This window comes from Palaemon carinicauda, chromosome 20 (assembly GCF_036898095.1).
Source record: "Palaemon carinicauda isolate YSFRI2023 chromosome 20, ASM3689809v2, whole genome shotgun sequence".
NCBI classification, from domain to species: Eukaryota; Metazoa; Arthropoda; class Malacostraca; order Decapoda; family Palaemonidae; genus Palaemon; species Palaemon carinicauda.
This window is the reverse complement of record NC_090744.1, coordinates 26,436,077-26,460,715: the sequence shown is the minus strand read 5'-3', so window position 1 is coordinate 26,460,715 and position 24,639 is coordinate 26,436,077. Positions and strand designations below refer to the sequence as shown.

The window sequence follows — 24,639 nt, the reverse complement described above, 5'->3', positions numbered from 1 at the left end:
TGCTCTGATTACCTACTGTATTCATGACTATTGCATTATTCTTTACTTACAGGTGGCTGATGATTCCGTAGATAGTAAATATGAACCAATAAGTGTGGAAATTATTCAACCACAGTTAGTGAAGCCAAAATCAGAACCGAATCCAAAGCCCTCGCCAAAGAAATCCTCATCTCGAACTAAAAGGTAACTACTTAATTTGTTTTTATTAGATTTTAGACTTGAAAGAAATGTAGGTGTACTATACATAGTAGTACTATAAAGCAAGTACATTTATACTTTTAAAGCAAGTACCTGGAACTTTTATCTTGGCAAAAGCAATCTTGGGTGTAGCATAGATGAAAAATATTTTATGCAATTTGAGATGGTTAATAGATTACTACTGTAAAACTATTGCTTTTCATAGTAGTGTAGTAGATTATTGTCAAACAATAAAAACACAATTCGAACAATAATGATGTCACCTCACATAAAATTACTAGTTTAATTTTGAACTTTTAAAGGTTACTTTTATTTTCAGGAAAAAGACCATCCCCTCTGAAGAGATTGAAACACATGAATGTAAAATCTGTGGAAAAATACTCTCTTCCAGTTCCCAGTTAAAAAGACACGAGACTACCCATGGTGCCCGCAGGTTTAAATGCCAACTTTGTGATAAAGCGTTCACAGAAAAGTATAACTTAAAGATCCACACACTTACTCATACCCAAGAACGCCCTCATGAGTGTAGCTTGTGTCAGAAGAGATTCAGGTAACCTTTGACTTGTGTAGTTGCTTCTGATGTAGGTTGGGGTTTTCTAGAAATATTTTAGGAATTCCCCAGCGTAGCACACTGCATTAGCCATAATTTTACTTTTTATCTTCAGTTCTGGCTAGTTATTAAAGGTATGTTTAAGAAGCCTACTATTCTAGATTGACTTGATAAGTAATTATTTAAGAAACTTTGTTTTCTGTTAATTTTACATGTTAATGGTAGCTTTAACCTTCAGATTAATTGTTTACTAAGTTATCAAAGGTAAAATAAAGTTTTGATGAATTAAAGTACAGTATATACATCTAGTTGTGGAGCATATTATTTCATAAATCACTAGTTTTGTAAAGTTGACAATTACTGTAGAATATTGTGCTATGAACTTAAGGTAATTTACCTGGTTCAAATAAATAATTATCAACAGGTACCTGCGTGATTTGGCTGAACACAAACGTATGCACGAGGGTACGCGTCCACATGTATGTGAAGTTTGTCAAAAAACGTTCGTTCGACAACGTGATCTGACAAGACATCAAAGGGTTAGTGTAGAGTATTTCCTTTTTTTTTGGTAAGGACTGTTTCAAGAAAGTTTACATTTAAAAGTTTATACAGACATTGTGAAGTTTTTTTTCTCGCACAAATAAACTTTGTCTATTAACAAGAATATGATTTTGGGGAAGTTGGAAGGCTATTTAAACTTTCACTTGAGGCCAACGTTGTAGCCTGTCAGGTGGCGGGTAGACCCTGCCCACCTGATATGTGGGGAACCCCTCACTTTAACTTCAGCTTCGGGTGCCATTGAGTACTTACGTACTTCTTGGTGTCCTTATGTGGCAGTTTTAAAGCTTTTTCTTTCAGATTGAATAAATCCTCTGAGAGACAGTTGTGTTTACTGTAAAGGATATTAATGGAAGAAGTCCAGGATATTAAGTGTTTAACTGTTATTGTGACAGTTTTCCGAGATAACTATTGATATCCAACATTTGTTCCTGCTGGGCGACAAGTCTATACTGTTCTATCCCTTAAATATAATGGGCCTTACAATGATGACCACAACAGTGATTTCAGGAGTTGGTCTCCCTTAGACATTTTTAGGGTTCTGCCATAGAAACAGTCTGCTGCTGGCAGTTTGTGAAGGGAATGGCACTGCCCTTCTTTCCTTCAGTATCTTCCTGACCCGTGAAAGGCACCAAGGACGCATTGCCTGGTTTAGCCATTTCGGCTCTTTAGCTGTAAGATTGTCATAAGCCTGACTTCATTCTCCCTTCACAGCCTCATCTTCATTGGTGTCTTCCCTACATCTTTTAGAAGGGGATGAAGACATCATTGAACGAGTCAGATTGATAGGCGTAGTGTACATAGACTCCTACCTTTTCTCTCCCTGTGGAAGAGACTGTCTTGATCTCTAGTACTGAACTGTTGTCTTGCATTGTCGATCAGGGAGAAGAGCATGGCCCTTTTTTACCTCCTTCCTGGACAATCGTCTTAATTTCTCTGCTTCCTTCCTGGTGAGGGGAAGGATGGAAGTAATTTATGCATACCAGTTTCTCATGATGAGCATACACTTGGACTTCATATTCTTTTGAATATAGTTTCATCTGTGACTACTTACCAGTCAACTGATAGGGACTTAGCCTGTGGCATCCTCAACCAGTTGGTTATGACTTCCACCTATGCATAAATTTCCTATTCAAGCACTAGGTTTTCTATTTGTCTAGGAACAAATCTTTTTTAAAGTAACTTGTATTTTTCCTATCTGCAAACCAGTCCTTCAAGTTACATTTTCCGCCTCAACTCCCTGCAAGTCTTAGGTTTCTTTGTCTGTCAGGGCCTACCCAACACCCTACAGGTAACTATGTTTACCTAGTTTAAAGTTTAAACAGTCATTTCAGCTTCGCTGAATTTAATATCCTATTGACAGACTCGGGTTTGTATGTTTACGAAAATTTTAATTTGTGATATTCTGTGCAGAAGTCTCTCCTGTCACATCAGTGTGGTAGGTCTTTAAATCATTAACCCACAAATTCATAGCTGAAAATTTTGTGAGACCTATGGACCTTTATGTTTGCTCCATTAGAATTGATTAAAGCTATTTTCACACAACTCCTTTTTAATTCGGAGATCAACAGCAGCGACATGTTTTTCATACTGTATTTCTGGACTGCTGTTGTCTTTTGGCAACACATAAAAGTACATTAGTTTTTGCATACAATGTGTACATACTTTTTGGTAGCAAAGGGATTTCTTGTGTATGCACTTTATTTTTGCTTTTGGTTCTATTTCTATAAATCATGTCTGTTTTTTTGAATTAGTAATGAAAGTTTTTTTTTTCATATGATTAATTTATAATACTGAAGTTTTTAAATAGTTGAAAATTTTGATGGTAAAAAAAGTTTTCACTTTCTATCTGATCACTTGTATTGATGTAATATTTCTTTAAGCTTAATGAATAAATTAAGCAATTGATTACAGTTACCTTGTGGAAGAAATTCTTATAGGAGACTCTTTAATATGAGCTTATGCAAGAGATTCTGCATGATAAAGGCATTTTGACGAAGGAAAAATCTATTCCTGGGCGAGGAACCTGTGTCGCCCAGTGAAATGCTCCTGTTCCAGGGGATGTTGATGGAGAGGTCTACGTGGTTCTATCACGCCCCAGTTTTCTATACCGACACTCAAAATGTGAGCAAGCTAGGTTTATTCCTGGCATGCTATGCATTTCTTTTTCTCTGGTATATTCAGCAGTAATTATGCCTTAGAAATGGTGCTAGAGGAGCATTTAACGGAGTGACACAGGTCGAGCCCAGAAAATGTCCTTTTACTTTAAAAATATGTAGTTTTGATAGAAATGTGATAAAGGGTTTGATTTGGTTGCTCCTATGATTTACAGTATATACAAGGTCTATTATTGCCCAAATTTTACAGTAGTAACAATAGTAACAAAATTCTCTATCTTGGCTTTGTAAGGTTTCTTTCAAATTTTGTAGAATTATTATGACTTTTATAATTGCAGGAGCAACATGATGCCAAGCGATATCAGTGCAAGATATGTGGGCTGTACTTTAAACGTCTGCTCTACCTAAAGTCTGTTCATATGAGAATTCATCATCCACTGTTGATTGAGGTATAATTTTTATACAGTACATTATCAAGTTATAAAAGAATACTTTTGTGTCTAGTCAAATATTGGAATCCTGTATGCATTCTGTTCAATAATTTACTTACTTATATTTCATATTAGTTTTTTTTGCAGCTTGCTTGCATCAGTTGTCAAGGTTAAATTTGAAATTATAGTTCATTTGAATAAGATTTTTTTATTGGATCATAAAAGATTTGGGCATTCATAATAAATAAGATCAGCCGTACAAGACTTCAATCTTGCTTTTTATGGTTAAAAATTTCCCTTATTGAGTTTTAATGTTACTGTTTTTATTAGTAAAAGCTTGGAAAGTACAGTATATTCAGTTTGCTTTTTAGATTTTGCTGACATAACCTGTGTAAAGTATATTTTTGAAACCATATAATCTTTTGGTGTCATAGTTCAATCCTGTTTTATTGTAGAAATGAAGGATTTCCAACTTGTGTAGATTTAGTTACAGACCAGCAGGTTTTAAGATAATGTTTGAAATTTAGATTTGGAAAATAGTAATATTTACACAACTTACAGGCTGATGAAGAGGCTAAGCAAAAGGAACATACATCGTCTAAAGCTGAAGCTAAGCAAAGTCACATTTGCAAGATTTGTGGAAGGAATTTTGCCCGGGCAAGATACTTAACTTCTCATTTGCGAACTCATTCGAAAAGAGCAAATTATGTGCGATGCTCGTTGTGCCCTAGAATGTTCAGCACTGAACAAACTTTGAAGGTATTTTATATATTTATTGAATGTTTATTTCCATATGAAGTCTCATTTTCCATTTACAATGTTAGAATTATAGAGGAAAAAATTTTTAGTATTCTATAAATTACTTTTTACAGCATTTGTCTTAAGCATATTAATAGACTGAAAATTGAGCAATTATGTTTTCTGCATTATAAAATATACAATATTGAGATAAGGAGTGACAATTTGTTGAAGCTATATTGGTAAGCTTGCATGAAAAATTTGTCTGCTGAACTTTAATTAAACTGGCTTTTAAGTGGATAAGAAATGTTTTGGCGTTTACAGTAGTTTATTATGACTATTTTTTTCTATCACTACCCCATCAAATCATTTTTACAGTCGATACATTCATGGTCACAAATGTCCCTGGAATATTCTTTCAACTAAGGATCTGCATTGAATACCTTCCTCACTTATCAAATGGTAATTACAGCATGATAGCAACTATGTTAAGTAATACATTGGATAAGTCAGAGCTGAATTTTGTATTAATGGACCTTAATTCAGCAGTCTAACAATTTTGATGGGCCTCTAGCTTCACAGGCCTTACAACAGCAGCAGAGATCTTGCTTCAGCACTGTTAACATTCATATTAGTGGGCCAGCAGTGAAACCCCATTCTCTGTTTCATGGACTGTATAGAATCAGGGGAATGAAATTGATAACCATCACAACACCGTTGCAGTTAAAAAATCAGATTGACAGCAGTCTTAGAATTGAAAGGGTCTTGCAGCAGAAGTGACTTGTTTATAGATCAGTCTCATTGCAGAAAATGAATCAGATTATTGACCCACATGATATAGATTGTGATATTATTGATTGGTCTTGGAGCAGTAACCAAATCCCAGTCCATGTTTAATGATACAATCTTTGCAATACAAGCAAGATTGAAGGCCTTGTGGCCGCATTCAAAAGGCCAGATTGTTGGGCCTCATAGCTCCATTGAAAGGAATCGTGTACCTCATAGCTGTATTGAGAGGCCAGATTTATGGGCCTTGCAACTGCTGTCAGAGAGGAGATTGCAAGGCCTAGTAGCTGCTTTCAAAGGTAAGCTCAAGGGCCTATTAGCAACATCCAGTGTGAGATAATTCCTGCATCCAAAGGCCACATTTATGAGCCTCGTCGCTGCAGCCAGTGCAAGATTGATAGGCCTCGTCGCTGCATCCTGAGCGACATTGATGGGCCTCGTTGCTGAATCCAGAGCGAGATTAGTAGGCCTAGTCGTCATATCCAGAGTGAGACTGATGGGCCTAGTTGCTTTATCCAGAGGGCCTAGTTGCTTTATCCAGAAAGAGATTAATGGTCATTGTCGCGGAATCCACTGTATTCACGGTGAGATTGATGGGCCTTGTTATTGCATCCCAAGCAAGAATGATGGGCCTCGTCGCTGCATCCTGAACGGTATTGATGGGCCTTGCTGCTGCATCCATTGGCCAATAATGGGCTCATCGCTCTCTATTCAGAGCGATATTGATGTGCCTCATCGCTGCATCAAGAGGGAGATTGATGGGCCGTGTTGCTGCATTCAAAGTGAGATTGAATGCAGCAACACGGCCCATCAAAGTGAGATTGATGGGCCTTATCACTGTATCCAGAGAGACATTGATGAGCCTCATCGCTGCATCCATAGTGACAGAATGATGGGCCTCGTGGCTGCTTCCAGAGCGATATCGACGGGCCTCGTCGCTGGATCCATTGGCCAAAATGCTAAGCTCATCACTGCATCCAGAGCGAGAATGAAGGGCCTCAACACTGCATCCATAGCAATTGATGATCCTCATCACTGCATCTAATGCATTCAAAGCGAGATTTGACAAGCCTTGTCGTTACTTGAGATTGACTGTCTTTGCTGCTGCTGAGTGAGATTGATGTGCCTTGTTGCTGCATCCAGAATGAAATTGATGTTTCTCATCGCTGCATGCAAATCAAGATTGGTGGGCCTTGTCGCTGGAACCAGATCATAAGATGGGCCCTGTTGCATCCAGAGCAAAATTGATGGCAGTCATTGCTGCTTCAAGGGCAAAATTACTGGGCCTCTTCACTGGATCCCGGGTGATATTGGTAGGCCTTGTCACTGCATCCAAAGCGATATTGAAGGGCCTCAGCGCTGTATAAAGAGCAAGATTGATGGGCCTAGTTGCTGCATCCAGACCAATGTTGATGGGACTCGTCGCTGCATCGAGAGCAAGATTGATGGGCCTCCTCCCTGCTACCAAAGTTATATTTTTGTCATGACTGCATCAAGAGCGAGATTGATGCGCCTCGTCGTTGCATGCCAAGTGATATTGATATGCCTCATCGTTGCATCTATTGGCCAAAATGATGGACTCATCGCTGTGTCCAACGTGAGATTGACGATCCTCAACGCTGCATGTAGCGTCTCGTCGCTACATCCAGAGTTATATTGTTGTGCCTTATCAGTGCATCAGGAGTGAGAGTGATGGGCCTAGTTGCATCTAGAGCAATATTGATGGAACTCTTCGCTGCCTCCACTGGCCAAAATGATGGGTTTATCGTTGCGTCCAAAGCAAGATTGATGGGCCTCATCGCTGCATCCAAAGTGAGATAAATGGACCTCGTAGCTGTTTCCAGAGCGAGATTAGTGAGCCTCATCCCTACTACCAAAGCAAGATTGATGGATCATGTCACTGCTTCCAGAGCGAGATTGATGGGCCTCATCCCTGCTACTAAAGCAAAATTTATGGGTCTTGTTGCTGCATCCATTAGCCAAAGTGATCGGCTCATCACTGGGTTGAAAGCATTATTGATTGGCCTTGTCGCTGCATCCGAAGTAGAGTGATGGGCCTTGTCGCTGCATCAAGAGCGAGATTAATGGTCCTCATCCCTACTACCAGCGAGATTGATATAGACCTCGTCCCCACTACCAAAGTGGGATTGATGAGACGTGTTGCTGCATCCACGGGCCAAAATGCTCAATGCTGTGTCCAAAGTGATATTGATGTGCCTCATCAGTGCATCAAGAGCGAGATTGATGGGCCTTGTTGCTGCATCCATAGCAGAATTGATGGGACTCATCACTGCAGCCATTGGCCAAATTGATGGGAGCATCACTTCATTGAAAGCTAGACTGATGGGCCTCGCATCCAGAGCAAGAAGGACGCCCTTAGATGCTGCTTTCAGACCCAGATTGATGAGAATCCCTGCTATTAAAGCAAGATTGATGGGCCTTGTTGCCGCTTCCAAAGCAAGATTGATGGGCCTCATCGCTGCATTCGAAGTGAGATAGGCATTTCCAGTGCGAGATTGATTGGCCTCATCGCTACTACCAGCAAGCAGCGAGATTCAAGAGTCTCATCCCTGCTACTAAAGCAAGATTGATGGGTCTTGTTGCTGCTGCATCTATTGGCCAAATTGATGGGCTCATCACTGCATCCAAAGCTAGATTGATGGGCCTTGTCACTACTACCAGAGTGAGATTGATGGGCCTTGTCACTACTACCAGAGTGAGATTGATGGGCCTTGTCACTACCAGAGTGAGATTGATGGGCCTTGTCACTACTTCCAAAGTGAGATTGATGGGCCTTGTCGCTGGATACTGAGCGATTTAGATATGCCTCATCATTGCATTTATTGGCCAAAATGATGGGCTCATCCTGTATCCAAAGTGAGATTGACTGGCCTTGTCGCTGGATCCAGAGCAATATTGATGGGCCTTGTCGCTGGATCCAGAGCAATATTGATGGGACTCTTAGCTATTCTCCAGAGTGAGATTGATGGACCTCATCACTGCGTCCAAAGTAAGATTAATGGGCTGCGCTGCATCCAGAGCAAGATTTATGGGCCTTTTATCTGCTTCCAGAAAGATTGATGGGCTTCCTTGCTGCATCCAAAGCTAGATATGGCCTCTGCTGCATCTGGAGATTGATGGGCCTCATTGCTTGATCCAGAGTGAGGTAGTTGGGCCTCGTTGCTGCATGCAGTGATATTGATGGCTCATCGCTGCATCCAGAATGATATCAATGGGCCCCAAAGCTGAATCCAGAGTAATATTGATGGGACTCTAGCTATTTTCTAGAGGAGATTGATGGGCTTCACCCCCTACTACCAGCATGATTGATGGTCCTCATCCGTGTTACTAAAGTAAGATTGATGAGTCTTCTCTCTGCATTAAGAGAAAGATTGATCGGCCTTGTCGCTGGATCCAGAGCGATATTAATGGGACTCTTAGCTGTTTCCAGAGGAGATTGATGGGTTTCTCCCCTACTACCAGCATGATTGATGGTCCTCATCCGTGTTACTAAAGCAAGATTGATGGGTCTTCTCAATGCATTAAGAGCAAGACTGATGGGCCTCACTGCTGCATCCAGAGCACTATTGATGTGCCTTATTTGGTGCATCAAGAGTGAGATTGGAGGGCCTCATTCCTGTATCCAAAGCGGGATTGATGGGTCTCATCGCTGCATCAAAAGCAAGATTTATGGGTCTCGTCGCTGGATCCAGATCAAGATTGATGGGTGTCATTGCAGCATCCAGTGATATTGATGGGCCCTGTCACTGCATCCAGAGTGAGATTGAAGAGCCTCATTGCTGCATCCACAGTGAGGTTGATGGGCCTCATCCCTGCATCTAGATTGAGATTGATGGGCCTCATCCCTGCATTCAAAGAGATTGATGGGCCTCGTTGCTGCATCCAGGGATTGATGGGCTTCATTGCTGCATCATTTGGTCAAAATAATGGGTTTATAGTTGCATCCAAAGCAAGATTGATGGGTCTCGTCATTATATTTTAAGAGATTGATGGGCCTTATCTCTTCTGCCAAATTTAGATTGATGGCCCTCTTAGCTTCATCCAGAGCAGGATTTATGGGCCTAGTGTCTTCCAGAATGAGATTGATGGGCCTGTTTACTGCCTCCGAAGCTAGATTGATGGGGCTCGTCGCTATATTCCAGAGAGATTGATCAGCCTGGTAAAAACTATATGCAAAGGTTACATTGACAGGCCTCGTCGCTGTATTGATTGGCCAAATTGAAGAGCTCATCGCTGCGTCTAAAGATGATGGGCCCCGTCGCTGCATCCAGAGCGAGATTGATGGGCCCCGTCGCTGCATCCAGAGCGAGGTTGATGGGCCCCGTCGCTGCATCCAGAGCGAGGTTGATGGGCCCCGTCGCTGCATCCAGAGCGAGGTTGATGGGCCCCGTCGCTGCATCCAGAGCGAGGTTGATGGGCCCCGTCGCTGCATCCAGAGCGAGGTTGATGGGCCCCGTCGCTGCATCCAGAGCGAGGTTGATGGGCCCCGTCGCTGCATCCAGAGCGAGGTTGATGGGCCCCGTCGCTGCATCCAGAGCGAGGTTGATGGGCCCCGTCGCTACATCTAAAGCAAGGATGATGTGCCTCATCACTGCATTAAGAGATTGATGGGCCTCATTACCGCATCCAAAGTGATGAGTTATGGACCTTGTTGCTGTATCATGACAGATTGATGCGCCTTGTTACTGCAACCTGAGATTGATGGGGCTCATCACTGCATCGGAGCAATATTGATGAGCCTTGTCGCTGCATCCTTGGGCCAAAATGATGGGCCTTGTCACTGCATCTATAGTGATTGATGGTCCTTGCCTTCATCATCCAGAGCACGATTGATGGGCCTTATTGCTGCATTGAGAGCGAGATTACTGGGTCTTGTTGCTACATCAATTGTCCAAATTGATCGACCTCTTTGTTGCGTCAATGGCAAGATTGATGGTCCTTTTCGCTGTATCCATATCAAGATTGATGGGCCTCTACACCGTTTCTAGAGCGACATTGATGGGCTTAGTTGCTGCATTCAAAGGCAACATTGATGGGCCTTGTTCATGCATCCAAAGGCCACATTCATGGGCATCATCCCTGCATCAAAAAGACACGCTGATGGGCCTCGTCCCTGTATCCAGTCCATATTGACAGGCCGGGCCTTGTCGCTACATTCAAAGGCGATATTAATGGGCCTGGTAACATCATTCAACGGCAAGATTAAGGGGCCTGGTAACTGCATCCAAAGTTCACATTGAAGGGCCATGTTGCTACATCCGAAAGCCACATTAATGGGCCTTGTCGCTACATCAAAAGGCCACATGGATGGGCCTTCTTGCTACATTCAAAGACGAGATTAATGGGTCTTGTAGCTGCATTGAAAGTATCGATTGGCCAAGTAACTGCATTCGTAATATTTGGTGATGGAGTAGAAACAGTGTCAACTTCATACTTGGGTGTCAACAGTAATTGCAAGAGCAACATCCGGTTTGAGTAGATAATGCAGTAGCACATCCAATTGTCATCTGTCCAAATGCTGTAGTAGTTTTTAAGTTTGAAGAACCTCTTAGAAGAAGTAGAAATAGATGCAGTTTTTGCCAATGTTTTCCAATGTAACAACTATAGCAGGTCTTGTTGTGGCAGTTTGGTATTACATCAGCAGTTTTTTCCTCCATAGGTAATAATTTTCCCATCTGAAAGTATATAACATATCATACCTTGACAAACAACATACAAACATGTCTTCTTGGAAGTTCTTAAGAGATTAAAAGCAGTAGTATGCCAAAGACTATATTTAGATTTAGAGGGTTGAAAATGGATGCCTCATACACTATAGATGAAAAAATAGCCATTTCCAATGAATAGAAATGCATTTTTATAGCCCAAATTCAGTTCCTCATTGAGGTGACATGTAAAGTTTAACAGTGATCTGGAGACAACCATATACAATCACTCAGACTACTAGCATAATTTTTTCAACAGCACAGTATTTTTTTTTTCCTTTTACTAATTTACTAATGCTTATATTACTCCAAACAACTTCCGAAACAGTTTATTTAAATTGGTTTCACGTACTTAAGGTTTGTACTTGTGCAAGTACAGAAATAACAATTTAGAAGTTATGCTTTATAATAAAGATAGAAGTACTGTATGGTAAAGATGTAATAAAGCTAGTCAATTAATTATTCCTTCATCTCCGTGTTACAGATCCACAAAGAAACTTTCCACAACCCAAGACCCTTGGACTTAATGGATGAGAATTTGGAAGTGGAAAATGGCGACATTCAAGGAGAAACAGCCGTTTCAAACTTTGACCAACCTCATACTGAAAATTTAGTAATCTCAGAATCTCAAGAAATGGCTGAAACTGCAACACCATTAATTATATCTACCCATAGTGGTACAGAACAGATGCAAACACTTGCATCCAAGCTGCTACTGCCATCAAATACTTCACATTCAATTCAACAGTCTTACACTGCACCAGGGACCAGTGAAGGTTTGGAAGTTTCACTTCAAACTGAAAGAATAAGTCACTACGATGTAAACATGGACGAGTGTGATCCAATTACATATCTCACTCCCTCCTTTACGAGTTAATGTGTAAATTGATGGTTATTATTTGGTTTGTGTAATTAATGTATGAAAGTGCTTTTTATATTTAACTTAGAAATTTTAACATTTTAAATACTGTTATGTTATTTAAGTGTATTAATTTTTATTTAAAAATTTTAGTAAAATACTTTTTTCAATTTTACCCTGCTACACAGGCACAGTTGAGTTGGTGATACTTTACACATTATCCAACACAGAAATAGAAAACTAGACAGCAAATTGAGACTTGTGGTTATTAATAATAATGAAAAAAAATCTTAAGAGAAAGGAAATGCTAGCAATATCAATAAAGCAACCAAAAAAAAAAAAAAAAAAAAAACCTTACCAAGAGACAAGAATTCCTAAGAGAACATCTGCCACATTGAGAGTTTAGTGTGGGTGCATATGATGAGAATTCTAGTCACTCCCATATATATAAAACTATTGGGAAAAATAACTTTATTAATGCACTAAACTTGTCTCTAATATTGAAAAGTAGCCATTAACCTTATTACATCTACTCTACACATGACATGCTTCACTCAACCACCTTAGATACCAGATATTATGGGTATTATTCTGTATATTTAAAGTAATGGCGACTTATCTTTCATATCTACAACTGAATTCATTACAGTATATTATTGTAAATTCAATAAGGTATGGAAAAATAGAGTGTGTTTATGAAATTATATATTTGGATACTCCATAAAAGGTACTGCAGATAGGTTACATATACTTTATAATATAATTTACCTTTTTTAGTCTATCATATTTTCTAGCAAGACATCTCCCTCAGGCTGTGATATATTTTCTAGTTTTCGTAAAGCATTCCAAGCTTTAGCCGCCACCTTTAGTCCAACGTTTTCCTGCGAGTGATCAAAAATCTCATAATCAATGTTGCTAGAACAATGGAATGATTATACTTATACAAAACTTTAGGAATGTATTATTTACAATACTTAACTTTAATTTTACCTTCAGGTGTATATGAATCTTATAAATTTTCCTGGGAGATTGAACATTGTAAAGTATGTCTAAAATGTTATAATAGGTTCTAGAGGATTTGACAAGGATGAAGATTTAAAATTAACATTGAAAATTTTCCTATGAGAATAGGCATACAGAAACAGGAATTACAGCAAACATTACAATCTCCAGTGCTGTACAGAAATCCCTCGATTGTGGTCATGAAGTGTGCGTAATTGGCCTTTATTTTAGTGCTGCTGTGGACCATGTTACTTATGAGGCCCTTTGTTTTCAGGCTCAAACAGTTGGGAGTTGATGGGCCTTTTCATAGCAAAATTATTGAATTTTTAGGTAACAGACCTAGAGTTGTTGTTGATAAGCACCATAGTGAGTATAGGAATGTGCTATTCTCTATGATAATTCTATCTCCTGAATCTGGGGTTGCTGAATCCCTTAATAGAGATCTAGCTAAAATTAGTGTATGGTTCAAATTATGGGGCATGAAGTTCAACTCTAAGAAAACTCAAGTATGATGTAAGTGTGACTCCTCAATATCTGCATTGATTAAGTTTTTTTAACTGATGAATTTTGTCATTCTTTATAGCAAATTTACTGTCTCCAGTTCCATTGCACAAAAAATTGGCTTATTGAGTCTAAAAAAGATTTTTCAGTAATAGATATATTTTGAAGAAGATTTGATTCTTTCATTCTATAGTGTCTGGTCTTCAGCAGATTATTCTAGTCCTAATTTGTTGAAAGGAATTTATGGTTTATTAAATTTATTATTCCTGACCAGGTACAGCCTTTCAATTAGTTTATGCATGTTGCACAAGATTTTTCTTAGTTCTGACCATCCTTTGCTATGGGATCTTCCCAGACAGTACCATCCTGTTTGTAATGCTAGGTATGCAAATTCAAATAATCGTGCCTTCTCCATCATAGGCTCAATACTACACAGTATTCTAGAAGTTTAACTCCACCTGTAACCAAGTTTTGGGATGATCTTCCTAATTATGTAGTTGAATCAGTGGAGCTTCAAAAGTTAAAACTTAGTGCAAATGTTTTTTATATTCAACTGGCTGAGGCTGTCATTTTTTTATAGTTCATTTATGAAGGCTTGTTGCTGTTCTTAAGAGTTTTTTTTTTTATTGTTTATCATACTTTAGTTCCTTATTTCTTTTACTAAGTGAACTATTTAAACCTGTTGGAGCCCTTGGGCTTAATGCATCCTGCTTTTCCAACAAGGGCTGTAGCTTTCCTAGTGATAACAATAACAATAATAATAATAATAATAACTAATACTAATAATAATAATAATTTGTATACAGGGTGTAGAGAAACTTTAATCTAGCCTTAAAAATTTTTGTGTAGATACACAGACAAGATTTTAACATCATCCATTTTAAAATTAATAAACTTTAATGATATAATATTGACAGGTAAATTTTGAAAATACCAAAGATTAACAGCATTCAATTGATCAAAAGTTATCGAAATCAGTTTTAGCTATTTACAGTTCCGTAATGCAGACAAATTTGGACCAACTTGTTAGCAAGATAAATAGTACAAATGCAGAATAATTCAATGATTTATTTAAGAAATGTAAAGCTCACCTGAAAAATCCTAGCACCAGAACACCATCGGATGTCAATCTTCCTACCATCTGAATTTGTTAGACTTAGGATGTTTTTGTGTTTTATACCAGCAGCTTTAGCAACTACGCCTGTTGTGTAAACATCTTCTAAAGGATGGAATCTGTAAGAAATTTTTAGATAAAATATATTTAAAACCATAACATTGAATTCCAGAAACTATAAATCTGTGCAATATTTAATGTTTGATAATAATTATGTAAAGATTGCAAGCACTAAATTTACTTTTTTCGTTCTTGGTACAATATTCATTGGAATGTTTTTCAAGGAAGCTAAGGATAAAATAGTGCTTTTAGATTCATTATGTTACATGGTTGCAAGTACCTAGCAATTCTTTAAAATTATATTTATCTCACTAATTTCTAAAGTCATTAATTAATTTGCAAATTATAACACACTAATAAAAGTTGAATTCCTAAGTTAATGGAGCGTAGTAGATATATAAAGAAAGTTTCATTCCCAGTAGCTATCGACTGCGTGCCTCCCTTTTGCAAGGCTCTTTATATTCCTTAAAAAAGTAGAAGACAGAGCATTAGAGACGGAAGTGAAGAGAGAGTTATTGGTTTGACATTTAGGAGTGTCCAATCCCAATGTAATTTATTCTTAAAATGTCGATTCCCCATCCCCCATAGAAGACGCATGAAATCTTGTCGTATTGCAAATATCACAGAACGGCAGTAGAACATCCTTACTTTTAATATAGTTTCAAGTATCTAAACCTCAGCCGATAGTTGAATTGGGAGTTTAAAAAATTGTAAACTAGGAACAAAAACCACATGCTTTTAATGGGTGACAAAATATTAGGAAGATCATATAAAGTTCTTTGAGGAAGGAGGGTTAATAACATAGAAGGGTCAAAGAGAAAATTACAAGGAATAAGAAGCTTGACATCCTGTTAAACTGCAATATTGAGCATCTTTTATCACATACTTTGTTATAGCTCAGGAAGCACTAGTTTTACATGGTGTCTTTCAATTAATTTTTATAAATTGTTCAGACAACTATTTCACAGTTTCACTTTTCTCATTGGGAGCAAATAAATCTGAATTGGTAACCACCAGAAACAAACCCCATCATGCTAGATTAAATAATGATAAAAGAGTTCAATAAGGAGCACTTTTGGGCTCTAGCCATTTCGTCCTGATGGAAGTTCCTATAGGGTAGCTTCCTTGGGTATATTTGACTACAGTGATATTTCCAGAGAATTTACCTTAAGGTACCCAGAATTCTAACTCCTGGAGCAAATATCCCATATTAAATGAACTAGGGATATCGCGTAATATCAGAGGACATATTCTTGACACGCAACATAGCAATCTGCACCCCAAACAGAATTAACACTTCGAAGGGGTCAAGTGGCAAGAAAACGAAAAAACGTGAAAGAAAGGAGAGCCGCTAGCAAGGCACCTCTCCTATCTCGCTTCGTATGCGTGCATAGCGCCGCCGACGGCGACATCTGTATTCCTTTTTGCGTAGCTCAACAACTCGGTGTTTTCCCTGTGTTACTCGCTTATCTTGGATTATTTTCAACCTCATGATGCTTTCTCCAACCTCTTCTGCCTCTGATAAGTTGAGTATTATCTCTTTTATGTATAAATGTAAGCTCTTGGTGATTTTAAGATATTTCAATAGAGATATTTTCGTTACAAGAGCTGTTGCCTACCAGAGGCATCCTGGACGCTGTCGTTCGCCATGCAAGAGTCATTTAGTTAGCCAGAGCGACATTCCCAGTCGTTATGCTTTAATAACTTTAGCTATTTAGCTCTACATAGGAATTCTTCAAATGATGCTATTAGTATTTCCGTTTCGGCGAATGATTTACCGATCCTGGCCTACGCTAGGCTTTGTAGCCTAGACGTGTGACCCTAGTACTTTCATGCATGATATTCAGATTTCCGAGAGTTTTAAAATTTTATTGAAGCTTTAGGCAGTTTTATACAGACAAGATATTGTTGATATTTCTTCCAAGATAGTATATGAGCGAGTTTCGGTGATTTAGGTAATCTATTCTCTTCGTGCCTAGGCTAGTTGCCTATGGGGCCCTAGTATACTTTCTCACACTCCCCGGTTGCTCTATTCTTCTCGGAGAATAAGTGCAATCCCTTTTCCCCGTTTAAGCCTTGGGTTTAACCCTAATGGTTTATCTGAATTAATATTTAGATATAACTATATTAGGGTGTTTCTGTTCTTTCCTGTTTCCAGTAAGTCTGGCTTCAGGAAGGGGCAGGACATCAGAGTTCTTAGTCTGGGTCTGTTTCTTTCCAGCATAGAGAATGAGATTCCTTTGCTAGGTCTAGAACAGACACAGGAGGCTTAGCCTCCTTAGATCACTTTTGAAGGTTTCTGTACGAGAATATTCCTTCTTTTTGTGATCTAGCAGACTAGTCCAGTGTGGTTGTTCTCGGTGTGAAGGATGAGATTGATTGATTTATAGTTTTCAGGCATCCGTGAAGGATGAGATCCTTCTTTCCTGTGAATAACAACACCAACCTTGCTTTGGTTCCGAGGGAGATGGCAAGTACTGCCAGCCTCCCTCCTAGGATTCCCCCTAGGCCAAGATGAGCTTTCTTGGCTGCGGGGCGATTCTTTACTAAAGCAGGATTTGCAGGACCCTCTTTCCCCCTTCCCCCTCTTTCCTTAGTGATGGCCAAGCCATTACATCTCTGTCCGTCATTCTACCTCTGTACCTAGCATAGGTTAAGATGTGGAGTTGACTCAGTCTCTCGCCGGCCAGCAAAGGCTGTCTTCTTTAGAGTGTTCCCCAGACCTCCCTTGGTCTCTCATCCATGTATGTCTGTAGAGCCAGACGGCGTTGGACAAACGGAAGCCTGAATTTATATTCTCCCCTTCCTTATGTGCACTCTTTCTGGTTGCCGGGCTATGAGGCAATGCAGTCTCTTATCCGGGCATCCATCCTGTTTCTCTTCTAGTGTTTGTACTCAGGCCAGCAGCCGGGCAGTTGGAAGTTCTCTGGTTCTTTTGTTGCCGGCCGGCATTGGTAGTATACCCTTGCCGGCCGTCAATAGAAGCACACCATAGTTCTGCTGGCCGCCACGATTAGCGGCCGGCAGCCGGGTGCTATCAATTTTAGTTGCCGGCCGGCGGCACACATTTGAACCAGCGCTCTTCCACCCAATATTCTAAAAGTAGTATACTTTGGAACTAATTTAAGGTACGTGCCGGCCGGCACATTCTTTTATATGTTTTATATGCTGTAGCAAGTATTTTTCAGTATAGGATATACTGCATGGAGAAAACTATGGTATAGAATATATTACAACACTAAGTTTTTCTAACACTCTTGTGTTGTCTTGTACAGCCTTTTGGTGAAACCATACAGATAAAGAAAGCGAGTTCTTTCTTTTCTACTATCCAGTATTTTAAAATTACTTATTTTGTTGTGAGCTACACCTATTTTCCTCTGGAAATTCCTTATTGGTTACTCTAGTATAGAATAACCATGAAATTTTATTATCTGGAAGGTTACAGCAAATGACTGGGCAGGAAATACAAGTGTGTGTCTTTCCTTCTTTCCTGTCTAGCTTAGTTACTTTAAGTTATGTATACTTAACATTAGTTATCCAGTGATATGTTGTTCACTTGATACTCATAGAATTTTCTTCTTTTTACAGGAGGACCATCCGAAGTGTGGGAGTTTATTCTGCAACGTCCGCAGCAAGAACTTCTGCGGACATGACTTGTGTAGGAGGCACGCAGCATGAGCAGTCTCCAAAGGTGATCTCCGGTATTGGGACCCGCAGGTATGTACCATTTGCACAAACCTGATTACCGAGGCGTTTGACACCCCTAAGACGGCGGAGTCAAGGGACGCAGCAAGGGAGAAGCTTCGAACCTGGGTAAGGGGCTTCCAGAAGAACACTTCTGGCCCCTATCTTCCAAGCGAGAAGATGAGGGCTTACCTTTTCCCTAAGGCATCAACAGATGCAGCGATTCCCCAGCCTCAAGCGGAGATGTCGTTGGTTCAGATCCCGGTGGATGCTGAAGTCGCGGACGCCCTGCAAGACATCCAACTGGAGGATAGGATGTCGGAGGTGTCCGAGTACACTGAAAAAGACCTTTTGGCAGAAGACCAGGAAGAGGAGCTGACCCAGGCTCCAGACAATGAAGAGGAAGAATTTGACGAGGAGTCGGCTACCCCAGTTCAGGCCCCTGAACCTGTTCCTTCAACATCGTCCGCTCTCCCAGAGGATCTGGGAAAGACCCTTTCTTCCATCGTTGGGATGATCCAAAAGATGCAGAAGGAAAATAATGAGAAGGCTGCTGCAATGAAGTTGGAGATGCAAAGACTTGCAGCATCACGTGGGCCCCAGAAGAAGCTCAGCGTGATGAACCTTCCCTTATGCTCGGATGCTAACCCTTGGAGGTATGCCGAGCACATGCCTATGACGACGGGAAAAATCGTCATCTCAAGAGATTGGGCTCAGTCCCCCTCGAGGAGGTGGAATTCTGGCGCAGCAAGGAGTCGTATCTGGACTGCTATGTCCGCCTAAGGAAGGAACCAGCCTCAAAGGAAGAAACGGAGCTGAAGGAGGTCATAATTTATGACCATGCTAAAGCTCAAGCCTTGCTGTCAAGCTCGATGAAAGAGAGGGGCTTCACAAACTCAAAGGTACCCGCTTTGAGTAAGAAGCACCCTTCCTTTGTGGCCTCTCCCTTTATGCAAAAAGGGTTTACGGCCGTTTTGAAAGCGGTCGAGGCGGGTAAGCCATGCCCCTCCCTGGAGGAGTGTAAACCCCTATCCTTGACCTTACCCATGGACCAGAAAGACTGGAAGGACGTCCATCTTACCTTCTCAGTCGGGAAGTTGGAGGCCGATATTGCCGGACGTCAGTTCGGTGAAGATCTTCCGAAGCTGTCCGACTTTCTTTTGCGTAGGGAGCTACAGACAAAAGAAAGACTTGCTGCCTCAATGTCTCTGCAAACGACTCTGGAGACAATGGCAAGTGACCCCAAGGCCCAAGAAATGTTTATGGTAGTTGCCAATACACATCTAGCCACAGTGACGAAGGACCTTTACAGCTTCGTCAAAGCTAGGAGGGCTTGTAGGGAGTTCGTGTTCGCCTCTGCTACGGTGAGGCACGAGCCAAGGAAACTAATCTCCTCCTGCATTTGGGGCAAAGACCTCTTCCCTAGTGAAGCGGTCAAGGAGGTAGTGGATAAGGCCGCCGCGGAGAATAGAAACCTTCTCCAGAAGTGGGGCCTATCTCTTAAGAGAAAGTCTTCCCTGGATGAGGGTCCCCAACCAAAGAGGAAGACTAAAAAGCCTAGGCTACCCTCTCGGCCAGCCAAGCCATTCAGACAGCAGCAGCGACAACTTCCTTTGACCGCAGTGCCCCAGATGGTGGCACAGACCCCGGCCACGTACCAGTGGGTACCCCAAGCCGTGACTACACAGTCTCCGGCATTTAACCCAGTGTTCGAAGGGCAGTCTACTACCTTTCAAGCAAGAGCTAGAGGATCAGCCAGAGGTTCGTCTAGACGCCCCTTAAGGGGAAGGGGATTTAGGGGAGGTCGCGGTCAAGGAGTCAAGGCCTCAGGTCAACAGCAACCAAAGTGAAATGCTACCGGTAGGAGGGAGACTCCATCTTTTTCGGGATCGTTGGACCTTCGATCCCTGGGCCCACAGCCTACTCAAGAATGGACTGGGCTGGAGCTGGTACAGCACTCCACCTCCGTGCCCACGATTCTTCAAACACTTCACCCCCGTTCTGGAAGAGTACAATTGAGAACTCTTGGAGAAAAGAGTAATCCAAAAGGTAAAGTCCATCAAATTCCAAGGGAGGCTGTTTTGTGTTCCCAAGGAGGACTCGGAAAAACTCAAGAGTCATTCTGGACTTGTCGCCACTCAATAAGTTCATAGTGAACAGCAAGTTCAAGATGCTAACACTGCGACACATAAGGATCTTACTGCCCAAGCGGGCATTTACAGTCTCCATAGACTTGTCAGATGGCTATTGGCACATTCCAATCAGTCGTCGACTCTCCCCCTACCTAGGATTCAAGCTACATCGAAGACTCTACGCCTTCAGAGCCATGCCATTCGGGCTAAACATAGCCCCAAGGATCTTCACGAAGCTTGCGAGCGCAGCTCTCAAACAATTATGCCTAAAAGGAATCCAAGTAGTAGCCTACCTGGACGACTGGCTGGTGTGGGCAGCATCCAATACAGAGTGTTTGCAAGCTTCCCTACAGGTGATCCAGTTCCTAGAACATCTAGGCTTCAAGATCAACAGGAAAAAGTCTCGGCTTTCTCCATCTCAAAAGTTCCAGTGGCTGGGAATCCACTGGGACCTAGTGTCACACCAACTCTCCATCCCTGCGAAGAAGAGGAAGGAAATAGCAGGTTCTGTCAAGAGACTTCTGGATTCCGAAAGAATATCAAGACGCGAACAGGAGAGAGTGCTGGGTTCTCTCCAGTTTGCCTCAGTAACAGACCCAGTGCTAAAAGCACAGCTAAAGGATGCAACCGGAGTTTGGAGGAATTATGCATCAAACGCGCGAAAAGATCTGATAAGGCCAGTACCGCCTCGTCTACGTACGCTTCTCAGGCCATGGTCCCAAGTCAAACAACTAAAGAAGTCTGTGGTTCTCCAGCCACCTCCCCCCTCTATGACTATTCACAGACGCCTCGAAGGAGGGATGGGGAGGTCATTCTCACTGGAAGAGGGCCCAAGGAACCTGGTCCAATCTATTCAAGAAATTTCACAAACTTTCTGGAAGCCATGGCAGTACTCCTTACCTTGAAGAAAGTCTCCCTTCGCCGCTCGATCCACATAAGGTTGGTACTAGACAGCGAGGTGATAGTGAGATGCCTGAATCGACAAGGATCGAGGTCACCTTCACTCAACCAAGTGATGTTGGCCATCTTCCGGCTAGCGGAAAAGAAGAAATGGTACTTGTCAGCAGTTCACCTTCAAGGAGTTCGCAACGTGACGGCAGAAGCTCTATCCAGGTTCACACCGATAGAGTCAGAATGGTCCCTAGACGCAGGATCGTTCTCCTTCATCTTGAGTCAAGTCCCGGAACTGCAGATAGACCTCTTTGCAACGAAAGACAACAAGAAATTACCTCTCTACGTGTCCCCGTACGAGGATCCCCTAGCGGAAGCAGTGGACGCGATGTCCCTCGACTGGAACAGATGGTCCAGGATTTACCTGTTCCCTCCTCACAACCTTCTATTGAGGGTCCTCGACAAACCGAGATCTTTCAAGGGAGTAGCGGCAATAGTGGCTCACAAGTGGCCGAACAGCGTATGGTTCCCTCTGGCATTAGAACTACGGCTGAAGTGTCTACCGCTACCGGATCCAGTTTTGACCCATCACTGAAAACCCGAAACCTGCAGCTCATGATTTTCTCTCCCTGGCGGTGAGAAAGCGTTTCGGGATCTCAAAAGACAGTATAGACTTTTTAGAGGAATATAAGTGCAAATCCACCAGAAGACAATACGAGTCATCATGGAGGAAATGGGTGTCCTTTGTCAAGGCGAAGAAACCACAAAAGATCTCGATGGACTTCTGCTTATCATTCTTCATCCACCTCATGGTCAAGGCTTAGCAGCCAACACAATATCAACGTGTAAATCCGCCTTGACAAGACCCATTTTATATGCCTTCCAGGTCGACCTCTCTAACGACATTTTTAACAAAATTCCGAAGGCCTGTGCTAGGCTCAGACCATCAGCACCTCCGAAGCCAATTTCATGGTCTCTGGATAACGTTCTTCATTTTGCTTCACTGATGAACAATGAGGAGTGTGCTTTAAAGGATTTGACCCAAAAAGTTATTTTTCTGTTTGCACTCGCTTCGGGGGCTAGGGTTAGTGAAATAGTAGCCCTCTCGCGAGAGGAAGGTCGTGTTCAGTTCTTAGATGGGGGAGAACTGAACCTTTTTCCAGACCCAACGTTTCTCGCCAAGAACGAGCTACCCACCAACAGGTGGGGTCCCTGGAGAATCTGCCCTCTGAAAGAAGATGCATCTCTATGTCCAGTGGAATGCCTAAAGGTCTATCTTTGTAGAACTTCAGACTTTAGGGGAGGTCAACTGTTCAGGGGAGAAACATCAGGCTCAAATTTATCTCTGAAACAACTAAGGGCGAAAATCACCTATTTCATTCGCAGAGCGGATCCAGATAGTACACCCGCAGGTCACGATCTGAGGAAAGTTGCCTCATCCTTAAATTTCTTTAATAACATGGATTTCGAACATCTTCGCTCATACACTGGCTGGAAGTCTTCCATTGTTTTCTTTCGACACTATGAGAAGCAAGTGGAGCAACTAAAGAGGTCTGTGGTAGCAGTGGGTAGTGTTGTTAAACCTGCTGTTTAACTCTGCGAGGAACAGTGAAATTAATTGGACTATTGATTCTAGGGTGGGTGTGTAGTCATGGACTGTTCTACAGACTTAAGTGTTAGGGCACTAAGGTGCCCACATTGACTGTTCCATAATCAAAGGTGGACCTTGCATAAGTGCAGACACGTGTGCCAAGCGTTTCCAACGCCAGTGTGACTTTATAGTAATACAGACTTTTATGATTTTAATACCTCGGTATTCAAAAGTGGCGCTAATGTTTTTTCTTTCAGATAAACAATTTTCTGTTTACTATGATCCTTATGCTTATTTGTTGGTTATCCTCCTCTTATATATGTATAATTGTTGTTTAACCGGTTTTTATTTTTATTGATTGTCAATAAACTAGTTCTTGTGAACCTTGCATCTAATTCGCCTGTGTCATTTTACTAGAAAATGGTTTAGCATTACGTAAACTGTGTATACTTTAACATGAATAATTCTAATAGATTGTTCGTTTCTGCAAGCAACTTTCATTGGTTTATGCTTTCCCCTAGTGGGAGGACTTCATGCCCTAAAGGGATGGTGGCGGATGTACAGGTTTTTCTCCTACCCGGATATAAATCTTTGTCCAATCCAGTAATCGAACGGGGAGCTTGTCGGTATTTCATACCGATACAGCGGTTCTTTTACAAACTTTGCTTTACATAATATAGAGTGAGACCACTATATTGGCTTGTCTGTTATTCATACATAGGTATATGTACTCTTCGAGACTTTTCCAGAGTCTAGCATGACTCTTCCCTGTAGGGGGCAGGAAGCACTAACAGTCTATGGTTAGATGAAAAGATGTATGATGGTAACATCTTAGGTCTCTAGGTCTAGCCTGACCGGGAAATACCTTCTTGAGAGTACGGCACGTTTTGAGAATCCACAGATACAGTAATGCTCTGGTATACTTCCATCAGGACGACATGGCTTGAGCCCAAAAAACGGATTTTGAGCAAAGCGAAAAATCTATTTTTGGGTGAGATAGCCATTTCGTCCTGATGGACCCGCCCTTCCTTTTCTCTAAAAAGGGCTATAGGATCCCTCCCTATATACAGTATCTGTAGCACCTCGTGTATCGCTACAAGGAATACAGATGTCGCCGTCGGCGGCGCTATGCATGCATACGAAGAGAGATAGGAGAGGTGCCTTGCTAGCGGCTCTCCTTTCTTTCTCGTTTTTTGTTTTCTTGCCACTTGACCCCTTCGAAGTGTTAATTCTGTTCGGGGTGCAGATTGCTATGTGGCGTGTCAAGAATACGTCCTCTGATATTACGCGATATCCCTAGTTCATTTAATATGGGATATTCGCTCCAGGAGTTAGAATTCTGGGTACCTTAAGGTAAATTCTCTGGGAATATCACTGTAGTCAAATATACCCAAGGAAGCTACCCTATAGGAACTTCCATCAGGACGACATGGCTATCTCACCCAAAAATAGATTTTTTGCTTCGCTCAAAATCCATTTATGAAATAGTTGATGGGGAGACTAAACAGCCTAGTTTTTGGCAACATACTGGCTTTTTAGACCATACTATCAAGTACTTGACAAAAAATATAAAAAATATAAATAGACTGCCAGACTTCTAGATTAAATAATTTAATTTGAAGGAGCAAAACAATTTACTGAATGAAACTATTGTCTATGATTGTGATTGTGCAAGAAAAACAGGGAAACTTTTGAAAGAAA

The 24,639-nt window shown here is 41.3% G+C and overlaps 2 protein-coding genes across 8 annotated transcripts in view; one reads left to right on the top strand and one right to left on the bottom strand.

Moving 5' to 3' along the window:
- The window catches only part of LOC137660223 (zinc finger protein 729-like), a 60,867-nt gene extending 48,746 nt beyond the window's left edge, over positions 1-12,121 (top strand). For all 3 annotated transcript variants that reach the window (XM_068394944.1, XM_068394942.1, XM_068394943.1), the window contains exons 15-20: positions 53-183; positions 518-748; positions 1,173-1,287; positions 3,762-3,872; positions 4,416-4,613; positions 11,589-12,121. In XM_068394944.1, the coding sequence (XP_068251045.1) occupies positions 53-183; positions 518-748; positions 1,173-1,287; positions 3,762-3,872; positions 4,416-4,613; positions 11,589-11,981 (1,179 nt within the window). In that variant the 3' untranslated portion in view covers positions 11,982-12,121. The remainder of the gene's footprint in view (positions 1-52; positions 184-517; positions 749-1,172; positions 1,288-3,761; positions 3,873-4,415; positions 4,614-11,588) is intronic.
- Positions 11,056-24,639, bottom strand: part of LOC137660225 (beta-1,3-galactosyltransferase 5-like) — a 91,799-nt gene continuing 78,215 nt past the window's right edge. For 3 of the 5 annotated variants that reach the window (XM_068394947.1, XM_068394945.1, XM_068394946.1), the window contains exons 5-6: positions 14,558-14,699; positions 12,656-12,844 (exon numbers count right to left, since the gene is read on the bottom strand). In XM_068394947.1, the coding sequence (XP_068251048.1) occupies positions 12,737-12,844; positions 14,558-14,699 (250 nt within the window). In that variant the 3' untranslated portion in view covers positions 12,656-12,736. Of the gene's footprint in view, positions 11,075-11,882; positions 11,902-12,655; positions 12,845-14,557; positions 14,700-24,639 lie in introns of those variants that run through there. The other 2 variants (XM_068394948.1, XM_068394949.1) reach the window with 2 other exon arrangements.